At 32.2% G+C, this 20,102-nt stretch overlaps 1 protein-coding gene across 1 annotated transcript in view; it reads left to right on the top strand.

Moving 5' to 3' along the window:
* The window catches only part of LOC148618643 (ribosome biogenesis protein BMS1 homolog), a 28,622-nt gene extending 9,129 nt beyond the window's left edge, over positions 1 to 19,493 (top strand). The window contains exons 5-25 of the mRNA XM_088577732.1: positions 37 to 225; positions 573 to 715; positions 2,095 to 2,216; positions 2,535 to 2,731; positions 5,593 to 5,717; positions 6,918 to 7,035; positions 7,808 to 7,846; positions 8,330 to 9,116; positions 9,548 to 9,649; positions 11,204 to 11,355; positions 11,600 to 11,681; positions 12,380 to 12,484; positions 13,705 to 13,871; positions 14,424 to 14,612; positions 14,929 to 15,109; positions 15,492 to 15,550; positions 16,061 to 16,183; positions 16,636 to 16,783; positions 16,969 to 17,144; positions 17,480 to 17,632; positions 19,161 to 19,493. Coding sequence (XP_088433858.1) covers positions 37 to 225; positions 573 to 715; positions 2,095 to 2,216; positions 2,535 to 2,731; positions 5,593 to 5,717; positions 6,918 to 7,035; positions 7,808 to 7,846; positions 8,330 to 9,116; positions 9,548 to 9,649; positions 11,204 to 11,355; positions 11,600 to 11,681; positions 12,380 to 12,484; positions 13,705 to 13,871; positions 14,424 to 14,612; positions 14,929 to 15,109; positions 15,492 to 15,550; positions 16,061 to 16,183; positions 16,636 to 16,783; positions 16,969 to 17,144; positions 17,480 to 17,632; positions 19,161 to 19,370 — 3,567 coding nt within the window. The 3' untranslated portion in view covers positions 19,371 to 19,493. The remainder of the gene's footprint in view (positions 1 to 36; positions 226 to 572; positions 716 to 2,094; positions 2,217 to 2,534; positions 2,732 to 5,592; positions 5,718 to 6,917; positions 7,036 to 7,807; positions 7,847 to 8,329; positions 9,117 to 9,547; positions 9,650 to 11,203; positions 11,356 to 11,599; positions 11,682 to 12,379; positions 12,485 to 13,704; positions 13,872 to 14,423; positions 14,613 to 14,928; positions 15,110 to 15,491; positions 15,551 to 16,060; positions 16,184 to 16,635; positions 16,784 to 16,968; positions 17,145 to 17,479; positions 17,633 to 19,160) is intronic.
* Positions 19,494 to 20,102: the final 609 nt, after the last annotated feature.

The following is a 20,102-nucleotide window of genomic DNA, read 5'->3' as shown; positions in this document are numbered from 1 at the left end:
AATTATTAACAATTTCATTTAACATTTTGTTACTAGGTATTACTTCTAGTGGATGCCAGTTTTGGGTTTGAAATGGAGACCTTTGAATTTCTAAATATTTGTCAAGTTCATGGATTCCCTCGCATTATGGGAGTACTTACTCATCTAGACTCATTTAAAGACAACAAGAAGATGAGGAAAACAAAGAAAAGATTAAAACATAGATTTTGGACTGAAGTGTATCAGGTAAACCTAGAAATCATGTAACTCCTGCAAACAAGAATGAAAGACCAGATGTTATTTTATGATAAACTCCCTTTTAATGCGGCTTTGTAACCTGTCAAATCCTCTGAATCATACAATAATGTAAGTTGTGAAGTAGACACGTTTAAAAATCAAAACTACTATGTGAATAAAAACTAGAAAATTGTGGGATACCCCAACTACCAATTGGATAAAATGAACCTTTTGACCATGGGGGAGTGGGGATTATCAATTAATGAGCATTATTCACAGTTCTTCTAGTGATTCCTATCACCTGAAGTCGGTAATGTTAGGTGCAACAATTATAAATGAGATTGTGAATTTTTCAGGGAGCAAAACTGTTTTACCTCTCAGGTATGGTGAATGGAGAATATCAGAAAACAGAGATACATAACCTATGTAGATTTATATCTGTAATGAAGTTCCGTCCATTACAGTGGAGAATTACACATCCTTATGTTGTTGCTGACAGGTGGGTTTATTTATCACTTTAATTATGTTATTTCCATGAGCAATATTTAATCAGTAGTTTGAACAATTGTTTGTTGCTCTTACTGTCTGTTATTTATGGGGTTACGACTATTCTAATAATATATGCATGTAGACAGTCTGTAACTGAATTGGAGAGTGTGAGTTTCCAGCCTTTATCTCTGTTTGAATTTCGGGTCCTAACAAAAGAGAAATATGTACCATATTTCCCAAATTTCGGTTCTGAAATTCCCAATTGGAACTGGAAACACCCTCACAAGATCAGTACATGATTTAAGTACCATTTCACATAAAATTTAGACACTGCCAATGGTAAAGTGATTCATGGTGTAGAAAAAAAACCACCAAACAAATTATGCTTTTCAGTCTACATATGCTATACTTTCACTTAACTATAATAATTTCTGCATTCTAGAAATTTCTACTTTGTAGAAAATCATACAAGAAAAACTAAGACTGGTTATGTGATCAGTAACTGTTTCTAAACAAGAAATAAAACTGAATTTGGTGGGTTTTTGACATGTATGAATCACCGTCTGTCTGATTTTTAGAAAGACTGCTACTTAAATGGAGATTTGTAAGATGTACACAATTCTCTTTCAACTGTACAATATCAAAGGTCACCTAATGGACTTCAATACTATGGAAACATGGTCCTCACCAAGGATTTTAATTATAAATAATATTACTTCGCAAAGCTGCAATGTTCAGGCACATATCATATAGTGGTTATCATTCTGGCTGAACATGATATTGACACATATAATTCTTCTCTATACTGGACATGGTCCTGACACATGTCTTCTTAATACTGGACATGGTACTGACACATATCTTCTTAATACTGGACATAGTGTTATCAGTTACCATACATAGTCATTTAGTGACTGGGTATGGAATTTACACTGGTCAGTAGGTTTTACACCTACCGAGGTGTAGTAACAAATTTACCCATTGATGACTTACACTTGCATACTTGAAATAATGTTACTCTTTGACACATTCCAAGTTGGATTGTCTGTTGTCAGGGCATCAAATCACTTTGTCTTTATATTTGTTTTGAGTGGAAACCAGAAGGAAGAAAATTCCATCAATGACCGGGTAAACATGGACTGAGTATAACAGGCCAATCTTGTATAAGAAATACATGGACTTCATGTGATGCTAAAATAGGGCAGGGATTGACTGAATTATTTTAGAGGTGGAGTGATGAACATATCCTTTTCATACTAGACATCATATTGACAGTTATCCTCTCCCTGTAGGACAAAGTTTTGTTAATGTTTCTTTTAAAAGATTCTGGCATGTGATTGTCATTCACCTGTATCAATCATTTATAGTTTTGATTTTCCTTGTTTTCAGAATGGAAGATATTTCTGATCCAGAACTGTTAAGAAAGAAACCAAAATCTGACAGAAAAATTTGTCTCTATGGTTATGTCAGGGGTACTCACATGAAAAACCGTATTACTGTACATATACCAGGTAAGCTAAGTTGTTCATACTCTGAACCCACACAAAAATTAATTAACAAGTCTCCCGAATGAATTTAGAAAAATAATGTTTTTTGTATAGGCTCTTAAGTATTCTGTTAATCTTCCTGATCTATCTGACCTTACCATTAACTATTTATTTGAAGGCAGTATTTATCTAACTTGTGTGCTTTCCATTTGTTCATCTCTTTTTAGACATTTTTTACCTGATCTCTTTGCCTTTCCAAAAAGGTTGTGAGAATTATTTTCTCAGTGATGCACAATTTTGACCATAATACAGAGTTATATGGTATTTATTTCTTATTTATAGGTTGTGGGGATTATCCCATAAGTGACATGCAGTTTTTACCTGACCCCTGCCCAACCCCAGACAGAGAGAAGAGGCGATCCCTCAGTGAAAAAGAGAGGATGATTTATGCCCCAATGTCTGGTGTAGGAGGTATTGTGTATGATAAAGATGCTGTTTATATAGATCTAGGAGGTAGCCATTCACATCAAAAAGAGGAGGTAAGTTTTTTGTAGGGAGAGAATTCATTACTAGACATTCAGTCCAGTACATCAGTTGCATTTATCATCATAAAAGAAATTTACACTACTGAATTTTTTTAGGATTGTATTTCATATGTACACAGGGATCGTGCTAGGCTTCGCCAATGTCGCACTTTGCGATTTTTTATTTGATCTGGCGACAAAAATAACTAGTTGGCGATTTTCTTGGCACCTTTTTGTGTGTTAAAATTGACATGAAGTTTGTCAGCAAAGGATATTCTCTCCAATTAAACAATTGTGTTGACACCTGGTCAAAGTAAATTGACCATGATCAATTTACGACTGAAGCCAATCAAAAGTAATTAGACCAGGTGACCGTGACTCACAATATCCTCCTGGGAGGTGTCAATTAGATATAAATATATTATCGAGCCAATCAAAAATCATCTGGTCAAAGGTAAACACAATCATGGCTATGTGCACATGGCTACATACAAGCTTCACAGCCCTGTAAAACCATATGATACATTCAGAAACAGATTTATCTTATAACAGAATAAATTAAATCCAATTAACAATGATTATCCCATCAGGAAGTGTCCAAAACACTTTTAAAAGCAAGAATTGATAAAAGAAAATGGATGACATTTGTTTACACTTTTGTCATGTGCCTTTTTTGGTGGGAAAATCGGTAAACAAATAGATGGGAATTCCCAAATTTTAATCATATTCAGATAAATAGAATTCAAGATAATTGAAAAGGGACAAAATTAATGGTCAATAATTGTTTGCTAGAAATTTTATCAGTTGAAAAAAGAATTAAGTTTGTTGAAAATTTATAAATGAAAAACAAAATGATATTTTGAGATATCCTTAATTAGACCACAAAGGACAAAGGTCAACAATGAACATGTTTTAAAATTAGGGACTATATGAGCATAGTTATATAAAGTCTATGTTAGAAATAAAACACCTTTTTCTGGAGTAGTACTTTATTATTTTGCCTATAAAAAGTGATTAATGGTTTTATATCCTGACTGAGACTAGAGCTAAAAACCTGCTTTATACATTTATCAAGAGTGAATCTTGGATACATGTATGTCATGAATGAAGGGGTTATTTTGATGAATTGATAACTCATCACTGGACTTAATACTGTCATATTTAAAAAATTAGAAAAAAAAGATTTTTGCACCCATTTTGGCTCTAATTTCTGAAAATTGGCAGCTGGGGGTTTTTCTTGCGACAGAATTTTGAAAGCCAGAGCAGCCCCTGGTACATGTACTTGTAATTAATAACCTGATTGAGTTTCACTCTTAACTCTTTAGAAACGTTTTATGACACAGAAATGACTTAATAAAGGCATTATTATACCACCTTGAAACAAAGTTTTGGGGGAAATTAAACAAAGGGACTATCTTCTTCATCCATGTTACCTGGTAAGCCCAACTTCTCCTTTACTGTTCATTTTGATTCGCAGAAACTTCATATGAAGGTTGAACATCATATGTAAATGACATGAATCAGGATTGTTATTGCACAATGCTTTGAAAGTAGTGGTGTAACAATTCCACTCTGTTGCAATTAGATACATATCATGATTTTTGGCTTAGCATCCAATTTGTTTTGTGATTTTTACAGACATGCCTTGTTTATGGTGTTTCATTTATATTTCAACCAATTACGAAAAAAATGACATATAGTCATGTACCATAGGTATTGTCTAGCCTTTGTCTTTTACACTTTAAGCAAATTTTAACTGCTCAAAACAGCAGATAAATTGGTTTGTGATTGAGAAACAAAATTTTTACCTGTCATTACCCTGTTTTTGGCCTCTGGTTAGGCTAAATGAGAATTGCATTGGGATCATAAAAACTGTCCCAGTAACAATTTCCAGACCGTAAGTTAAAAGATCCTTCTACACTAATGCACTGATGGATCATACCCCCCCCCCCCCTATTTGAAAGAGAGATAATCCAACTTAAGAAACATACATATTGCCTGTGGTGAACTCACTTACAGTTATTTCCTATGTCAAATCGTTTTATACAAGATCGATCAAACAGTCAGGATCTCTTTAGGAATCTGTTTTCCCAGTTTCTACTATTAGACAACACATTTCAACATACATGTATTTATTTAGTAAATGTTGAATGAGTATAAGTTATTTAATGATAATAGGTATTAAATTTGTTGTAGACATATAATTCAGTTTGCTAACTATTCAGCATAAATATTAAACCAATTCCAAATGTGCTCAAATAGAAAATAATAAAGACTGTCAATTTGTTTGAGAAACTAAAAAGAGAGGCTTAGAATATCAAATATCATATATCAATATTCAGTTTGAATTTTACTACAATAATATAATGCTCATTATCTTCTCAATTTTATGTTCACAAAGAAAGAAGTAGTGCAATACAAAAATATTAAAATGTTATTGCATTTATATTACTAGTATATATTAGTGAATATTGTTACATGTTATATTGCATCAGCTTGCCAGTGCAATGTTTTACTATGTTTAGCATTGTATTTACTTATACAATTGCAATAACCAGTACATCTTGCTTCCATTTTTCTCCACTCAGACATTATTTCTAGAATTAGTGTTAGTTGATACCAGTCTGATTAATTTAATATCCACCCGGCAGTTTCAGTAACAAATAGCATTCATATGTGTTGACATTTGACAACTGTGCAATATTATCAGAGTCAATTTCCGAACACTTCAGTTCCTTTAAAAATGATTGTATAGCTTAGGATATATTGCATGGTTGTTATCTGAGGTTTTTCCATTGAAATTAACAAACAAGCATTTATTACTATATTATAAAATAACTGATAAAGTATTAGTAATTATAAAATTCCTATTCCAGATCTCTGCTCCTGTCAATGAACTGGTAGCCTCTCTGATGAATGTGACAAATCCATTGGACAAAAAAATGACATCAAGTCATGTAACTATGTTCTCAGGTACTGCACCAATCACAGATGCTGATATGTAAGTGCATGTACATTATTTATTTTTATAGTGATAAGAAATTATTTTTTTCTTATAAATAAGAAATGGAATATGAAAGTTTCAAAATATGTATGAATAAAATCCAGTAGGATAAAAACATTTTCAGTTTTAAAAATGAAAAGAAAAACTTCACACAGTCAATAGTAATAGAGTTCAAATAAGTGGTGATCAGAGGTCCAGGACCGTCAATATCTAACAGAGGTCCAGGACTGTCAATATATAACAGAGGTCCAGGACCATTAATATCCGTTAATATCTAACAGAGGTCTTCGACCGTCAATATCTAAGAGAGGTCCAGGACTGTCAATATCTAACAGAGGTCCAGGACAGTCAATATTCACCAATATCAAACAAAGGCCCAGGACCATCAATATCTAACAGAGGTCCAGGACCATTAATATCTAACAGAGATCCAGGACCGTCAATATCTAACAGAGGTCCAGGACGGTCAATATTCGCCAATATCTAACAGAGGTCCAGGACCATCAATATCTAACAGAGATCCAGGACCGTCAATATCTAACAGAGGTCCAGGACGGTCAATATTCGCCAATATCTAACAAAGGTCCAGGACCATCAATATCTAACAGAGGTTGAGGATCATCAATAGCAATATCTTACAGAGGTCCAGGACCATCAATATCTAACAGAGGTCCGAGACTGTCAGTATCTAAAAGAGGTCTGGGACTGTCAGTATCTTACATAGGTCTGGCACAGTCAGTAACTAACAGAGGTCCGGCACTGTCAGAATCTAACAGATTCGGCACTGTCAATATATAACAGAGGTTCAGGACCGTCAATATCTAACTTAGGACCTTTGAACATTTTCAATTACCTAGATTCTAGACCTTCCACTTGTTTCATTAACACCTAACTGAGGACTTTTCGTTTTCCTAAAGTGGACCATTGATTTTAAACTTGGAAAAGTTCAGGACCTTTCACTCTTTAAATAAATAAACATGAACCCCAAGTTAGTATCTTAGCACAGTGTAACATGCTGGAGAACCCCAAGTTAGTATCTTAGCACAGTGTAACATGCTGGCGAAGCCCAAGTTAGTATCTTAGACAGCACTGTGTAACATGCTGGAGAACCCCAAGTTAGTATCTAAGCATAGTGTAACATGCTGGAGATCTCCAACCAGTGGAAGTCAATAATATGACATCAGTTTTTTTTTTCAGGAGTGAAAATGATAGCCTAGGTGATGATGAGGATGATGATACTGTTTCACTTGGAGACAGCAGTGGCAGACGTCCTGCTGTTTTTACAGACTCAATAGCCTTCTCTGATGAGACACAGGTATGTGCCTATTTATGTTATAGCCACCTTGTTTGTCCTTCATTCAGTCCATCTAAATTCCTTCTCAATTATCTCTGCTACTTCTTTTCAAATTGATTTCAAATTTGGTATGTATGATTAATGTTAGGCATAAGTTGTAGGTTATTTTAATACCTGCCTGTTATCAACTTCCTGTTTAGCAAAACTAGAAATTTTTTGCTGCATGTAAATAATAATGATTATTTTTTTGGGTCACAAATAAAAACTTGGCCACTTACAATGAAAATAATTTGAAATTTGAGTTGTATGTTGTAAGTAGATTTGGTATTTGGCATTTGATATTAACCTCCTATTTGGTGGAACATAGGATTTCTTAGCCCATATTAATGATTATGAGAATTTCTATATAAAATCTTGCCTCCTTTTGAATGGAGACAGTTGAAATTTAGTTTACAGCTTCACTTAATTAAATACATTTTAAATGAAACAGATAAAGGTGAGACTAACAACACCACTTAGGAGTGATCAACCAAGCCTTAATAGTAGTTTTATAGTGTGAGTGGGAATATACCTCAACAATACATCAACTTCATGTGGCATTCTGAACATAACTTATCTATAGAGCTAATAAATAAGGAGTACTGGTATTGTAGTGTATTTGATATTTTGTTTGTTAATTTACTCTATGAAATTTCAATTGACCTTTAATAAGGAAAGAACATTTTTTGTTTACTTCTTTTTCACTTCTTATAAAACTGAGTTCTATTTGTTACTCTACATCTTATCTTTACAGATGTTACAACATGATGAGAAACCATTGAAAAAGCAAAAGGTATTTATATTACTTCCCTTTGAATATAATTTTTAAGTAACTGTCAGAAAATTATGTAAATCGTCCTTAAATTAATTGTTTGTAATCCACTGTGTTTCAGTACAATAACATTTCATTTGAACTAGATGGACACTATGAACCAGATATATTTTACAGCTAGTTGAAATAGACCAGTTCCAATTTCAATACAAATCATGGTAGGCTATGGAATAATTTAAGTGGCTCTCTCAGTAGAAATCTGCCATACATTATACCAATGTGTCCTACTTATTTTCCACTGAACACCTGTGTGATCTTTTGGACATTGATTTTTTTAGTTTGAATAACTGTCAGTTATGATGACCTCTATATTATACCACCCACTAGTGTGTTTGGGTAGCTTTTAAAATTGTAGCACACAAAATCATGTCAGTGTCTTTGAGTTTTTCTTCAGTAATTAAGTCTTTTTGCCTTTTAGAGATAATTATTGGCTTGTTTTGACAGGTTGATGAAAAACTGGTTTTTGCTGACAGTGATGAGGAAGATTTCCAGCTTTTCTCAAAATCAACAGATAACATCAATTCAAGTCTTAATCCAAAAATCAGGGAAAGAGAATATTCAGATGAGGAAATAAATACTGATGATGAGCAGGTAAGTGAAAATGATGAAATGGAAGAGGATAGTGATGATGTGTCTGATGAAAGTGATGATGAAGATGATTCTGATGATAGTGGGGTTGATGACAATAGTGAGGGGAGTGATGTTGACAGTTCTGTTGAAACTTCATGTAGACATTCAGCATCAAATAACTCATCTGAAAGTGTTAAACATTCATCAGGAAAGTTAACTAAAAGTGATAAAAATAATGCTAAAAACATAATTTGTAGAAATAAAAAAAATAAAGATAAAACCCAGATAAAACAGTTGACTAAACCAAGTCAGTCAGATGAAGATGGAGAATCAGAAGAGCTGGACTCAAGTGAAATGGATGTTGATTCTGATTGTGACAATATCAGGAAATCTAGAAAGGTAAAAAGGAAAGAAACAAAATCTACATCATGTGATAATGAAAGTGATTCAGAAAATGAACATTGGGTTCCAAGTAGTAAAAAACATAAAAGAAGTAGCAAAAATGTGAAATCTCAACAACAAATCAGTGACAGTAATGATGATGAAATAGAAGAAGAAAGTTCTGGTTCTATTGGAGAAGATGATTCCTCAGGGGAGAATTTAGATAGTGATGGTAGTGCTGAAAATGAAGATGAAAACAGTGAAACAGATGAAGAACAGGGTATGTGTTTTACCATCTAGTTGGCACTTGGTATGTTACACTAACAGTTATACATAAAACTTACTGTATGTGGCATTTCTAAGTTATAGCCTAGACACAGCAGAGACATTTCTAAGTTATAGCCTAGACACAGCATAGGCATTTCTATGTTTTAGCATACACACAGAAGTGGCATATCTTAGTTATAGCATACACATTTTTATCTAAGTTTTGGAGCTTTTTCCAGTAGAGAAAAACAAATAATGTAAAATGTGATTTGTCTGTCATAATGCCATTAGGATATTGCATATTTTGTAATCTTTAAGTCAGGTACTTCTGTCTTTATTTTCATTTTTTTAAATAAGCTAATAACAGATTTTTTGTTATGATTTATTTTATTTGGGTATTATTTTGCTTAGTCAAGCTTATTTCACCCTCTCAATATGTTAAAGGTATGCTGAGATGGAAAACTAACCTTACAACAACAGCAGCTGAAGCTTACAGGAAGAGACAAGGAGAGAGAATTAACTACAGAAAACTTATCTATGGCAAAGGTTAGATGAGAGCTTATAGTGTAGTACTGGCATGTTTTTTTTTTCTATCCTTTTTTACATGCCCATCAAAATTTTGACAGGACATAGTATGATATACAAATGTCTGTCTCTCCGTCATAAATACGTCGCACTTGAGAACAATTTATCCAAATTTCTTGAAACTTAAGACAGTTGTTTGTTATGATGGTGAAACAGTCTGTATACTTTTTGGTGAAAATTAGATTAAAACTTTTAGAATTACAGGACTTTGAAACTAAAATAGGGAACAATTTATGACTATTTATCACATGTTGCAGTGTAACTTGAGAACAACTTATCTAAATTTCTTGAAACTTGAAATGGTTATTTGTTATGATGGTCATACAGTCTGTATACAATTTTTGTGGAAATCAGATTAAAACTTTTCGAGTTAGAAGACTTTATAACTGTTTTTTTCACATGTGGTTCAGTATCTCAAGAACTATTTATGATTATTGCATAAAACTTTAAACACTTGTATTAATCAGATTTGTATACCTTTTGGTGATGATTCTTTAGTTTATTTTTGAATTATTGAATATTTTATCAAGTTTATAGTGTAAAAGTCACATTTTCCAGCTGTATGTGGGGAATTCAGGAGGTGCATTAATCCTTAAAATATATGTACGGGTGGTTAGGTCACAAAAAACTGCCTTCCAACCCTCTCATACATTTATTAATGGAAAAGTACTTATAAAGAACCAGTAAGGGGAATTTATTTTAGAAAAAGACATGCCATGAAAGCTGAAACATGTTATAACAATTTTTGTTTCTCTTTTTTATCAACTTTTTGTTATATGGAACTTTAAAATTTTCAATTTATGTATTGACATGCAAACTTTTCGTTGCAAAAATCTTTGCTCCCTTAATCAGTATTATTGCTTCTGTTTGGTAACATCAAACATGTTGTAAGCAATTTTTGTCTGTCTCATACATAAACTTCTTATTAAGCAAGAATAAGGAATGAGTCAGGATATACTTGGTGTAACATCCTGTACAACACTGTTTTATTCAGAAACATTTGTTTTTTTCACAAGATGGTGGGTGTAACATGCGCTCGTGCCACTGCTGTTTATTTTGCATGCAACACACTTGAAGTGATATACCGCTAGTTATTAAGTTATAAGATTTTTTGTAAATAGGCATTAATTTTCTATAGAAAACATCTACCAAGAAATTTTACTCATATTTTTCTAAGCCATCAATTTTTTTTTCAGGATAAATCAATACAAAATTTCTTTTCAAGATTTTATTCATTTAAAATATAAATGTGCATACTACTTCCACTTTGAAAAATTGTACAGTGAGAAAAAAGTAAAAGGCCATTCTTGAAATTTTATGCTAATACGAAGAAACTCATAATGATGATCTTCTAACTACAAAATCTGTGTGTAAAATTCATTGACAGAATTTATATTTCAAGGATTAACATCATTTCCTGGATTGATTTCTCACTTGTACAAACTTTTCAAGCACTATACATTTTAGATTAAGTATTCTGGAAATAGTTTTCAATATCATCAGGTCTATTTATAGATGCAGACAAGGAAGAACACAATGAAGAAGAAGATGAATTGGGAGGTTTATTTAAAATCCTCAAACAAAAATCAGATAAAACTGACAGAGCAGCTATTAATAATACTGATTGTTCTAAATTTGTCATCCAGAAAATCAGGGAAATAGAAGAGGTAAGGTTTGGAAGAAAATCAGGGAAATAGAAGAGGTAAGGTTTGGAAGAAAGATTTGAACAAATATGAAGGACTCTTTAGGTTTGATTGGAATTATTCTAAGTTCAGACACTGCAGAATATGTACAAAGCATTTTTAATTTCATCAATCTGATGTATAAACAAAATAAAAATTGATTACCATTTGCTATTTTTTCTTTTATTCATTTTTTATGCTTTGATATCTTAAGTTTTTATCTACTTAGATAAGAGATCTGATAAAGGATTGTTTTGTAACTGGTGAATGGGATAAGAGTGAAGATGCTGCGAAGAGATTACAAGAAGATGGTATGTAATTATTAAATGTCTTGCTTGTATTGTTCTTTGTTGTAAGCTTTAGATGAAATGAAGTGAAACTTGCACACATATTTATAACATGATACCATTATGCACCTAATTTGCATTTCCATCTTAACGGCTGTTGGGGTTTCCTGATGCAATGCATGAAAAGAGGACCATCTATCCGTCTGTAACTTCTCTAGAACCACTAAATAGAATTCAGTGAAACTTGCATACATTCTTTTTCACATGATGCCATTGAGAACCTCCTTTAATACACCACAAAATAATTGCAGTCGAATAATGGTAAAGTGCGTAGACATGATGACGACCATAAAACTTTAGTAGTGATGACTTTAATCTTGTAACAGTACAACCCTGTTCAAGTTAAAATGTATGGATGTTGGTTAAACTGTTCTACAATGAATTATACCACTAAGGTCAGACTGGGGTTGATGTATGGGGTTTAAACTTGAACTATTTAGTAACAGGGGCCTGTAACAGGAATTTCGTGGATTCTTGACAATAAGCGGACTATATGTTAATGGTTGTCTTCTAAATTGAACCACAAGGTTCCATACCTCCAAAAGAAGGCTTGGATAAATTTTTAGAGTTGTGATTTGAATCAATTAGGAATTGGAGGCTAAATAGGGACTAGAAACATGTTCTTTTATGTCTGTATGATAATTGTTTCTTGTATGTTTCAGATGAGCTGTATGGTGATTTTGAGGATTTAGAGACTGGTGAGGTACATAAAGGAGAATCAGATGAGGATGGAGATATGTCAGGAGTTGACAGTGGTGAAGATAAAGGTAGAGACTGTGGTCCTTTGGGTATAAAGTACAGTAAACAGTGATGTGATGTTTTATTACATGAATATATACCAATCATTCTTAAAAAAAAACTGGAGACTATAAATAAACAAAAGTGTACTATAAACATATATATATATATATATATATGTAGAACTGAACTAAAGTGTACTTTAAATCAAGGGTGTGGAAATGGTCAAAAATGCTGGTCATTGACTGACAAATTTTGCAAATGACCGATGACCATTTTCCAATATCTGACATAAAGAATTTGTCAACCCTTATAAATTACAGTCAGCATGGCTTTATTACTGTATAAAACTGTATGACATCTTGTCTCCTAATTGTTTATTGGAAATTAATTGACAGGTGTACTGCGATTAAACTGATTAGTTGATTGCATAATTAAATTAACGCTACAAGTGCAGCACCATTGCATATACAGATTAATTTTAGTGACTCAGAGAATTTTCTTACATGTATTACTTGATTTAGATAAGAAAGAGGTTGACAAATCCATCATTTTTCCGTTGATCTTTCAGTGGTAATGGAGGCACTTGGTGCTGAAACTACAAGTCAGTCGTAGTTTGTAATAATTAATTCAGCAGTGGAATCTTTTTAAAACAGAAATCAACAACCCATTCAAATCAGTTATACAAATTGTATTCACAATTTTATTTTTTTTTTATCACTCAGAAGTTTTCAGCTGTTTGCCAATGTGATGAACAAGTTCAAGAGACACGATGTTTTGTTTACATGTTAGAACATCCACGGTTTTGGAAACCAAACTCTGTCACTTGTTCAGTTATTTTGTAAAAGACAGAGTACATGATGGAATAACACAAATTTCAATATTTATCTTTAGATAACTACAAAAAAGGGTTTTTAAAGTTTATTCTCGATCTAGGCAGGTAGAAGACTCACAAACTATAACTATCACTTGAAAATTCATAAAATGACCGACATGGGCTGTCAAAATTTCTGGACCCTTGCTATAAACATATAGATATGTAGAACTGAAAAAAAGTGTACTATAAATATATATATATATGTAGAACTGAACTAAAGTCCTGCTGTAAATTTAAATATGTGTTTCTTTCTTATACATTGTTTGAATATTTTTAGAATGAAAGTATTAAATAAAGTTTTCATTTCAATAAAACCTTTAATAAAAAAGTATCAAAACTTCGAATCCTTGAATTTACAAACTGATATTTTAGAGCCAGAGGAAGGAGAGAGAAAGAAAACAAAGGCTGAGATGACAGCACAGGAGAGGAGGGAAGAAAAGAAAAGAAAATTAAAGGAAGCTTTTAATGCTCAGTATGACTTAAAGGATGATTCTGAGTTCTATGATACATGGAAGGCAGAAACTGAACAACAGGCTAAGGTATGTACTAACTTACATATTGTATCATTGGTAATAGGGATTTATTTTAATATGAAAGTCCTATAAAAGCCAATATATTATTCAATATAACTACCACTGTGCAATTTGGATGCAGAAAGTCTTTTTTTTTTCATATTAAGTTAGAAAAAAAATCATAAGTCTGGTGTTGTACTCATTTACACACATGTTGTCCTTTATATTTGTATGAAATACTCTAAATATAAAGACCCAGCCCTTGTGTAAATGAGTATAACACCATACCAACCCATGAACTATTACTTAATTGGAATCTGGTTGTTTTTATTTTGATATTTACTATTAAATATTTTTATCAACAAATTCAGTACTGTCAAAGAATAAAACAAGCACGTAGCTTGAGATTTATAATAGCCCTGCAGGCAGCTGTTGGTTCATAAAATTTAATGGGTCTAAAAGGTCAACAAATATCAACAGAAAAACCTAGGAAGGAATATTTATGAAATTTGAGTAGTAGTAAAAAGGTCTGCAGGAATGGTATAAGGAAGTATTAAAAATGTTAAATTTATTTTGTAGCTGAACAGAGCAGAGTTTGAGTCAATGGAAGATGATTTACGAGTCCATTATGAAGGGTTTCGACCAGGAATGTATGTGAGGGTAGAAATAGGTGATATTCCCAGTGAATTTGTTACCAATTTTGATGCCACATATCCTGTCATACTGGGAGGTCTGTCAAATCTGGAGGAGAATGTTGGCTATGTTCAGGTATCATAGAAATTTATGGATGTTTGAAGATAAACATAATGTAGAAAACCAATCTAGACTTAACTATTTAAATGTTTTCATCTTATCAAAATTTCTTTTATGTACTTTATGTTAAAATTGTAGCTTGGAAGTTATTACATTGGGGAGGTCTAAACTTCAAACATTTTTCTCAAGGAGAAGGCACAATGTTGTTTTATATTATCCCAATTGGTTATTTAAATGTTTCTATCATTAATTTAAATATAGTGTAATTATGAATGCAGAAGAATGAAATTTTTGACATGAAAAATATTCGACATCATTGAATGTATTTCAGACTCGTGTGAAGAAGCACAGATGGCACAAAAGAATATTAAAGACAAAGAATCCATTAATTATCTCACTTGGGTGGCGAAGATTTCAGACTCTACCTATGTACTCTATACAGGACCATAACATGAGAAATAGATTACTGAAATATACACCTGAACATCTCCATTGTAATGCTTCATTTTATGGTAGGTCATATTTACAAGTCTTTTATACATTTTCGGGGTATGCATACTTGTGATAAGGTCCTAGATCACATGCAAGAAATTTGGTATTTTCTTTATTTTTCATGGTATCTTTCTGTTATTTCTACAAATTTATTCAACTTTTCTGACAAATTTTTGAAGCAAAAAATTTATATCAGAAATTTATAGAAATTTTGGACAACTTATAGAAAACCCTCAACATAACAAAAAAAACTCTGGATATGAAGCCTCTTTAAGAACTATCTTTATAAGCATTGATGACATTACTGAATCATTTTTATTTAATTTTTTGTACTTCATAAAGTTTTTTTGAAGTAACAACTATTTCTGATATATTTGTAAATTCTTTTTTTTAATTTTTCAGGGCCTATAACACCACAAAATACTGGTTTACTAGCAGTTGAAAGTGTATCTGAGGTTTCAGTATGTATTTCTTTTGTCTTAATATTACTTTTACATAATTTGAATATGATCAATATTACCGGTAGTTTATTTAGTTCTTTCTCACATTAATTCCTTGTTGAAGCATATGCTATGCTAAATACTGGGAAAATACTATTGTTTGTAGGGTACCAGTTTTCATGGTTTTCGTGGGTAGGCCAAACCACGAAATATAGTTCCCAACAAAAAGGAAAATCCCATTGATGTTTCTATTGAAAACCTCAAAACCATGAATTCATGAATCCACGAAAATTGGTACCCATGAAGTAAAGTACTTTCACAGTAAATGACAACAATTCAAATTCAGAGCTATATTAAGTTTAGACTGTTGTGTCCATACTTGCTTAAAATGTTGCAAGTCTAGCTTCTGTGGTTGTACCAAAATGCATCCATTGATGCAGTTCACTAATATTAAAATGTTGGAGTAGCATTAATTTATGTAGTGTATGTGTTCTTTTCTACACTATTATCAATTGTATCATTCAATTGTAGTCTGGATTCAGAATAGCTGCCACTGGAGTTGTATTGGAGTTAGATAAGTCCATGCAAATTGTCAAGAAGTTAAAACTAACTGGTACTCCTCAGAAGATTTACAAAAAGACTGCTTTTATTCAGGTGTGTTTACAGGCTGTTGATAATTGAATTTTCATCCAAATGCAGCAGTAATGATAAACTTACCCATGTTATATTTACATATATGATATCAATGACAATATTTTTATTATAATTTAAATATTCTATAGAATATGTGTACATGTTAAAAAATTGCAACATGTTTTTTATATGTTTCTGAAATATATGAAGAAAAAATATTTTTGGGGTAATTAAAATATAAATATATGATACTCTCTTATTAAAATATTAATAGGTAAATAAATTTTTCTTAAAGATTCCCTTTGAAATGGGACAAAATGTGCAATTAATGAGTTTTAAAGGACAAAAATAGATATATTTCCATACTGGTCTTAAACAAGTGTTTCTATATGTTTTGAAATATATGAAAACAAAGTAACAATTTTTCCTGTGTACTGCAAGTCAAATTTTATGTGAAAATGTCTATTTTTCAGGGAATGTTTAACACAGCATTAGAAGTGACCAAATTTGAAGGAGCTAAGATAACAACAGTCAGTGGTATTCGTGGTATGATTAAGAAAGCTGCCAAATCACCTGAAGGCACATTTAGGGCAACATTTGAGGATAAAATTTTGTTAAGTGGTAAGTAAGAAATTCTTCAGTAGATTTGGATATTGTATTTAGAATATCTTTGGAAGGTTGTGTTGAAAATGTTTACAGTAATACTGATAGATCCAGTGAATTACTGATGGTCGAGTACTGTTCATAAAATAATTTATTTCAAATTATTACTGAAAACATTTTCATGAACTTTAAATCAATTACAGATATTGTTTTCCTGCGAACCTGGTACCCTGTTCAGATACCAGAGTTCTATAATCCTGTCACATCACTGCTGTTACCCAAATCAGAGAAAAATAAATGGATTGGTATGAAAACTATTGGTCAGCTGAGAAGAGAGAAAGGATTATCTGCCCCTGTAAATCAGGATTCTCTCTACAAGGTACAGTGAACCTCTACTTAACTACCTAGCACTGTATTCAGTCAAGTTTTGATAGGATGGAAAAAATTCTCAGTGATTTTGACAAAACAAGAAGTTAATAGGGATTATAAAATGGAACAGGGATGAGGATGTAATGATTGAATTTGAATTCGGTTTTCTTTACCCAAAATGACTTTGAAATTTTCTATTTGAATGGATTAGTAACATAATAAGTTTATGGTTAGTGCATTACAGCTGTTTTAGTGACTATTTTAGTCATATCTCAATTGTTCACGTTACAAATTTGTAAATATTCATTTACCTGAATACTAAAACCTACTGTTTGCACTTTTCAGCCAGTTGAGAGGAAGATAAGACACATGGCACCACTGACCATACCTAAGGACCTTCAGAAAATTCTACCATTTAAACTTACACCTAAAGTCATGCAACCAACAAAGGACCCTATAAAGAGAGTGGCTGTTGTAAGGGAACCACACGAAGCTAAGGTAATTATACCGACCAAACTTCAAAATTCTTATTTAATTTATCCTTAAATTTCATTCTTCAAATTGTTGTTGAAAGCTTTTACCCTCTATCTGCTTCAAATGCACTTGACATTTGACGGTAAGTCTATGTACTTATACATTGTAAAATCTAAATTTTAAAAGAAATTTATACCAGCAGGGACACACCCCCAACCCCACCCCACAAGAAGTTGCTTGTATATTTGAATCACCTCAACTCTGTCCATCCAAATTTGTCACCTTGATGGATTGATTTCAGGTTTTGTACTGGCTTTATATACAGGGCATACTATGTGATTTTGGTTGCTGTCTGCAGGATTTTGCAGTGTATGACAACATATGCAATGTTTTTTTTTTCAATTCTGGCTTGTAGCTTTTGAAAAATGCTACAGATTTTTGTAAATAATAACACACCTGATAGTTTTTTTAAAGCGAGCACTGCAAAGCTGTGTGAGCTCTAAGGTCATTACATGTACTATCTTAATTTCCATAATTAACCCCAATATACTAAAGAAAAAAAGTCATGTCCAAGGAGTAACAAAAAAGTGACTGTCCTAACTGAGAAAATTTGTCGATTCTTTAAGTCTAACATTTAAAAACATATAGGTGAAGATTACGTTTTAGAAAAAATAACTTCATCTTTTCTGATAGTTTTCAAGTCTTTTCTAAATTGTTTTACTTACTGAAAGAAATGAATATGATATATGATGTGTTTTTAAAAAGTTCAGGAAAAACGTGTATGTACATACATGTATCTTCGCAGTTCCACTGTTGCTGTTGTCAAGAACCTAACTCGCCGCTGAAAAAATATAACTCTGATTGTATTATTAAATTTGATGAATAGCTTTTCTAAGATGGAAAAGGCAATTATTTTCTTTTCAGAATTTGTAGCTGTCAGTTGCATCTGAATTTTTTTACGTCTCGATACAAAATGTATGTGAAAAATATGTGGGGAACTGTGATATTTCCAGTATCTGTACAAATTAATTTGACCCGCTAAAACTGAAAAGGATGTTGCTAGAGATGCCCGTAGGTGTTAAAAATTGTCAAGTATGGCAAAGTGCTATGAAGTTGTCTACCATTTTGAAAGCAAGGAGTACAAGGGGGGATTGGATTGGGATTTTGGAAAAACATTTATTTACTCTATCAGTGGAAAAAAAACTTTCCCCCATTATTTAACAAGGCAGATTTTCATATAAAAATATTGATTTCGCTTGCTGCTGAAACATAAATAAAAATATTGCACTTTCCAAACAAAAATTCTCATCCAAACCCCACTCTATTGTGCCAAAGGGGTTTTTAATGTCCTTTCTATTTTTACAAGTCTCACACAGATGGTACATGCATGGTAAAGCTCACGATGGTTGCTGATATAAGCAATGCCTACCCCATACTATAATTTTAGGTAGAAGTACTACAGTTCATTTTTCATATCTTGTTACCAAAAAACAATAAATGCAAAAGATTTCATCAATGTTGTTTTAACTACAATTCTTGTTTAATTTTCCAGATTGCCAAAGTGATGAAAATGTTGAAAACTTTGCATGATCATAAACGTAAATCAGAACATTTTAACATGCGAGAGAGAGCTGCTGAGCATGAGAAGAAAATGAAAAAAATTAATGCCAGGAAGGAAAAGAAACATAAAGAAGTAAAGAAAAACATCTATCGAGCATTAGGACAACTAGAAAAGAAGCAGCAAAAATATAATAAAGATTAGAATCATGTTTAATGTTTTACCAACAAGAAAGAAAAGGCTCAATTAATATTTGTTATTTTTCTTGCATGGACTTGACACGACATACATGTACATCAAGATTAAAGTTATTCATAATTTTTTTAATTATTTGATTTTTTATTAATATAATTGATTTGCATCACAAAAATCTTTGACTAAATGGATGGATTGATTTCAAATTTGTTGTGTGGCTTTTTAAATATGGGACATATGCTGTAAGCGATTTTTTGTTGCTGCCAAGTATCAAATTCTTGTACAAGTAGGGAGGGGAATGCCTAGCATGACAATATGTGCAATTTCATATTTTTATTACCAATGCTCACCAGTTTCAGAAAGAGTGAAGTTAAAAATGATTTGGATTTTATGTTTTAAGTGTAAAAACCTCATAATTATCAACCAGTCAGAGATTTTTTCCTAACCGGTGCCTCTCGTCATGGAGGGCCAGACTAAGGTATTGGTCAATCATATTTGTTATGATTAGTTGCATTAGTATCACTACATCAGAATTCCAAATCTGTTTAATGTGTAAGCCTTTACAGTCACAGTCTATTGACTGTAATTTCTTGTTTATACATATTTTAATTACATGTTTTCTGATATCCTCAGTTAAATGTGAATCACTTGTGCTAGGTCAGTGATATTGGTATGCAGTTGCATTAGCACCACTTCACCTCAGTTCCATTTCTGTTTCATAATATGCCACTGCAGTCTCAG

Source organism: Perna viridis, chromosome 4, assembly GCF_037379345.1.
Source record: "Perna viridis isolate PV_CMFRI_1.1 ecotype Kerala chromosome 4, ASM3737934v1, whole genome shotgun sequence".
Lineage (NCBI taxonomy): Eukaryota > Metazoa > Mollusca > Bivalvia > Mytilida > Mytilidae > Perna > Perna viridis.
The sequence above is the reverse complement of the archived record's forward strand: the minus strand, read 5'-3'. Positions and strand labels throughout refer to the sequence as shown.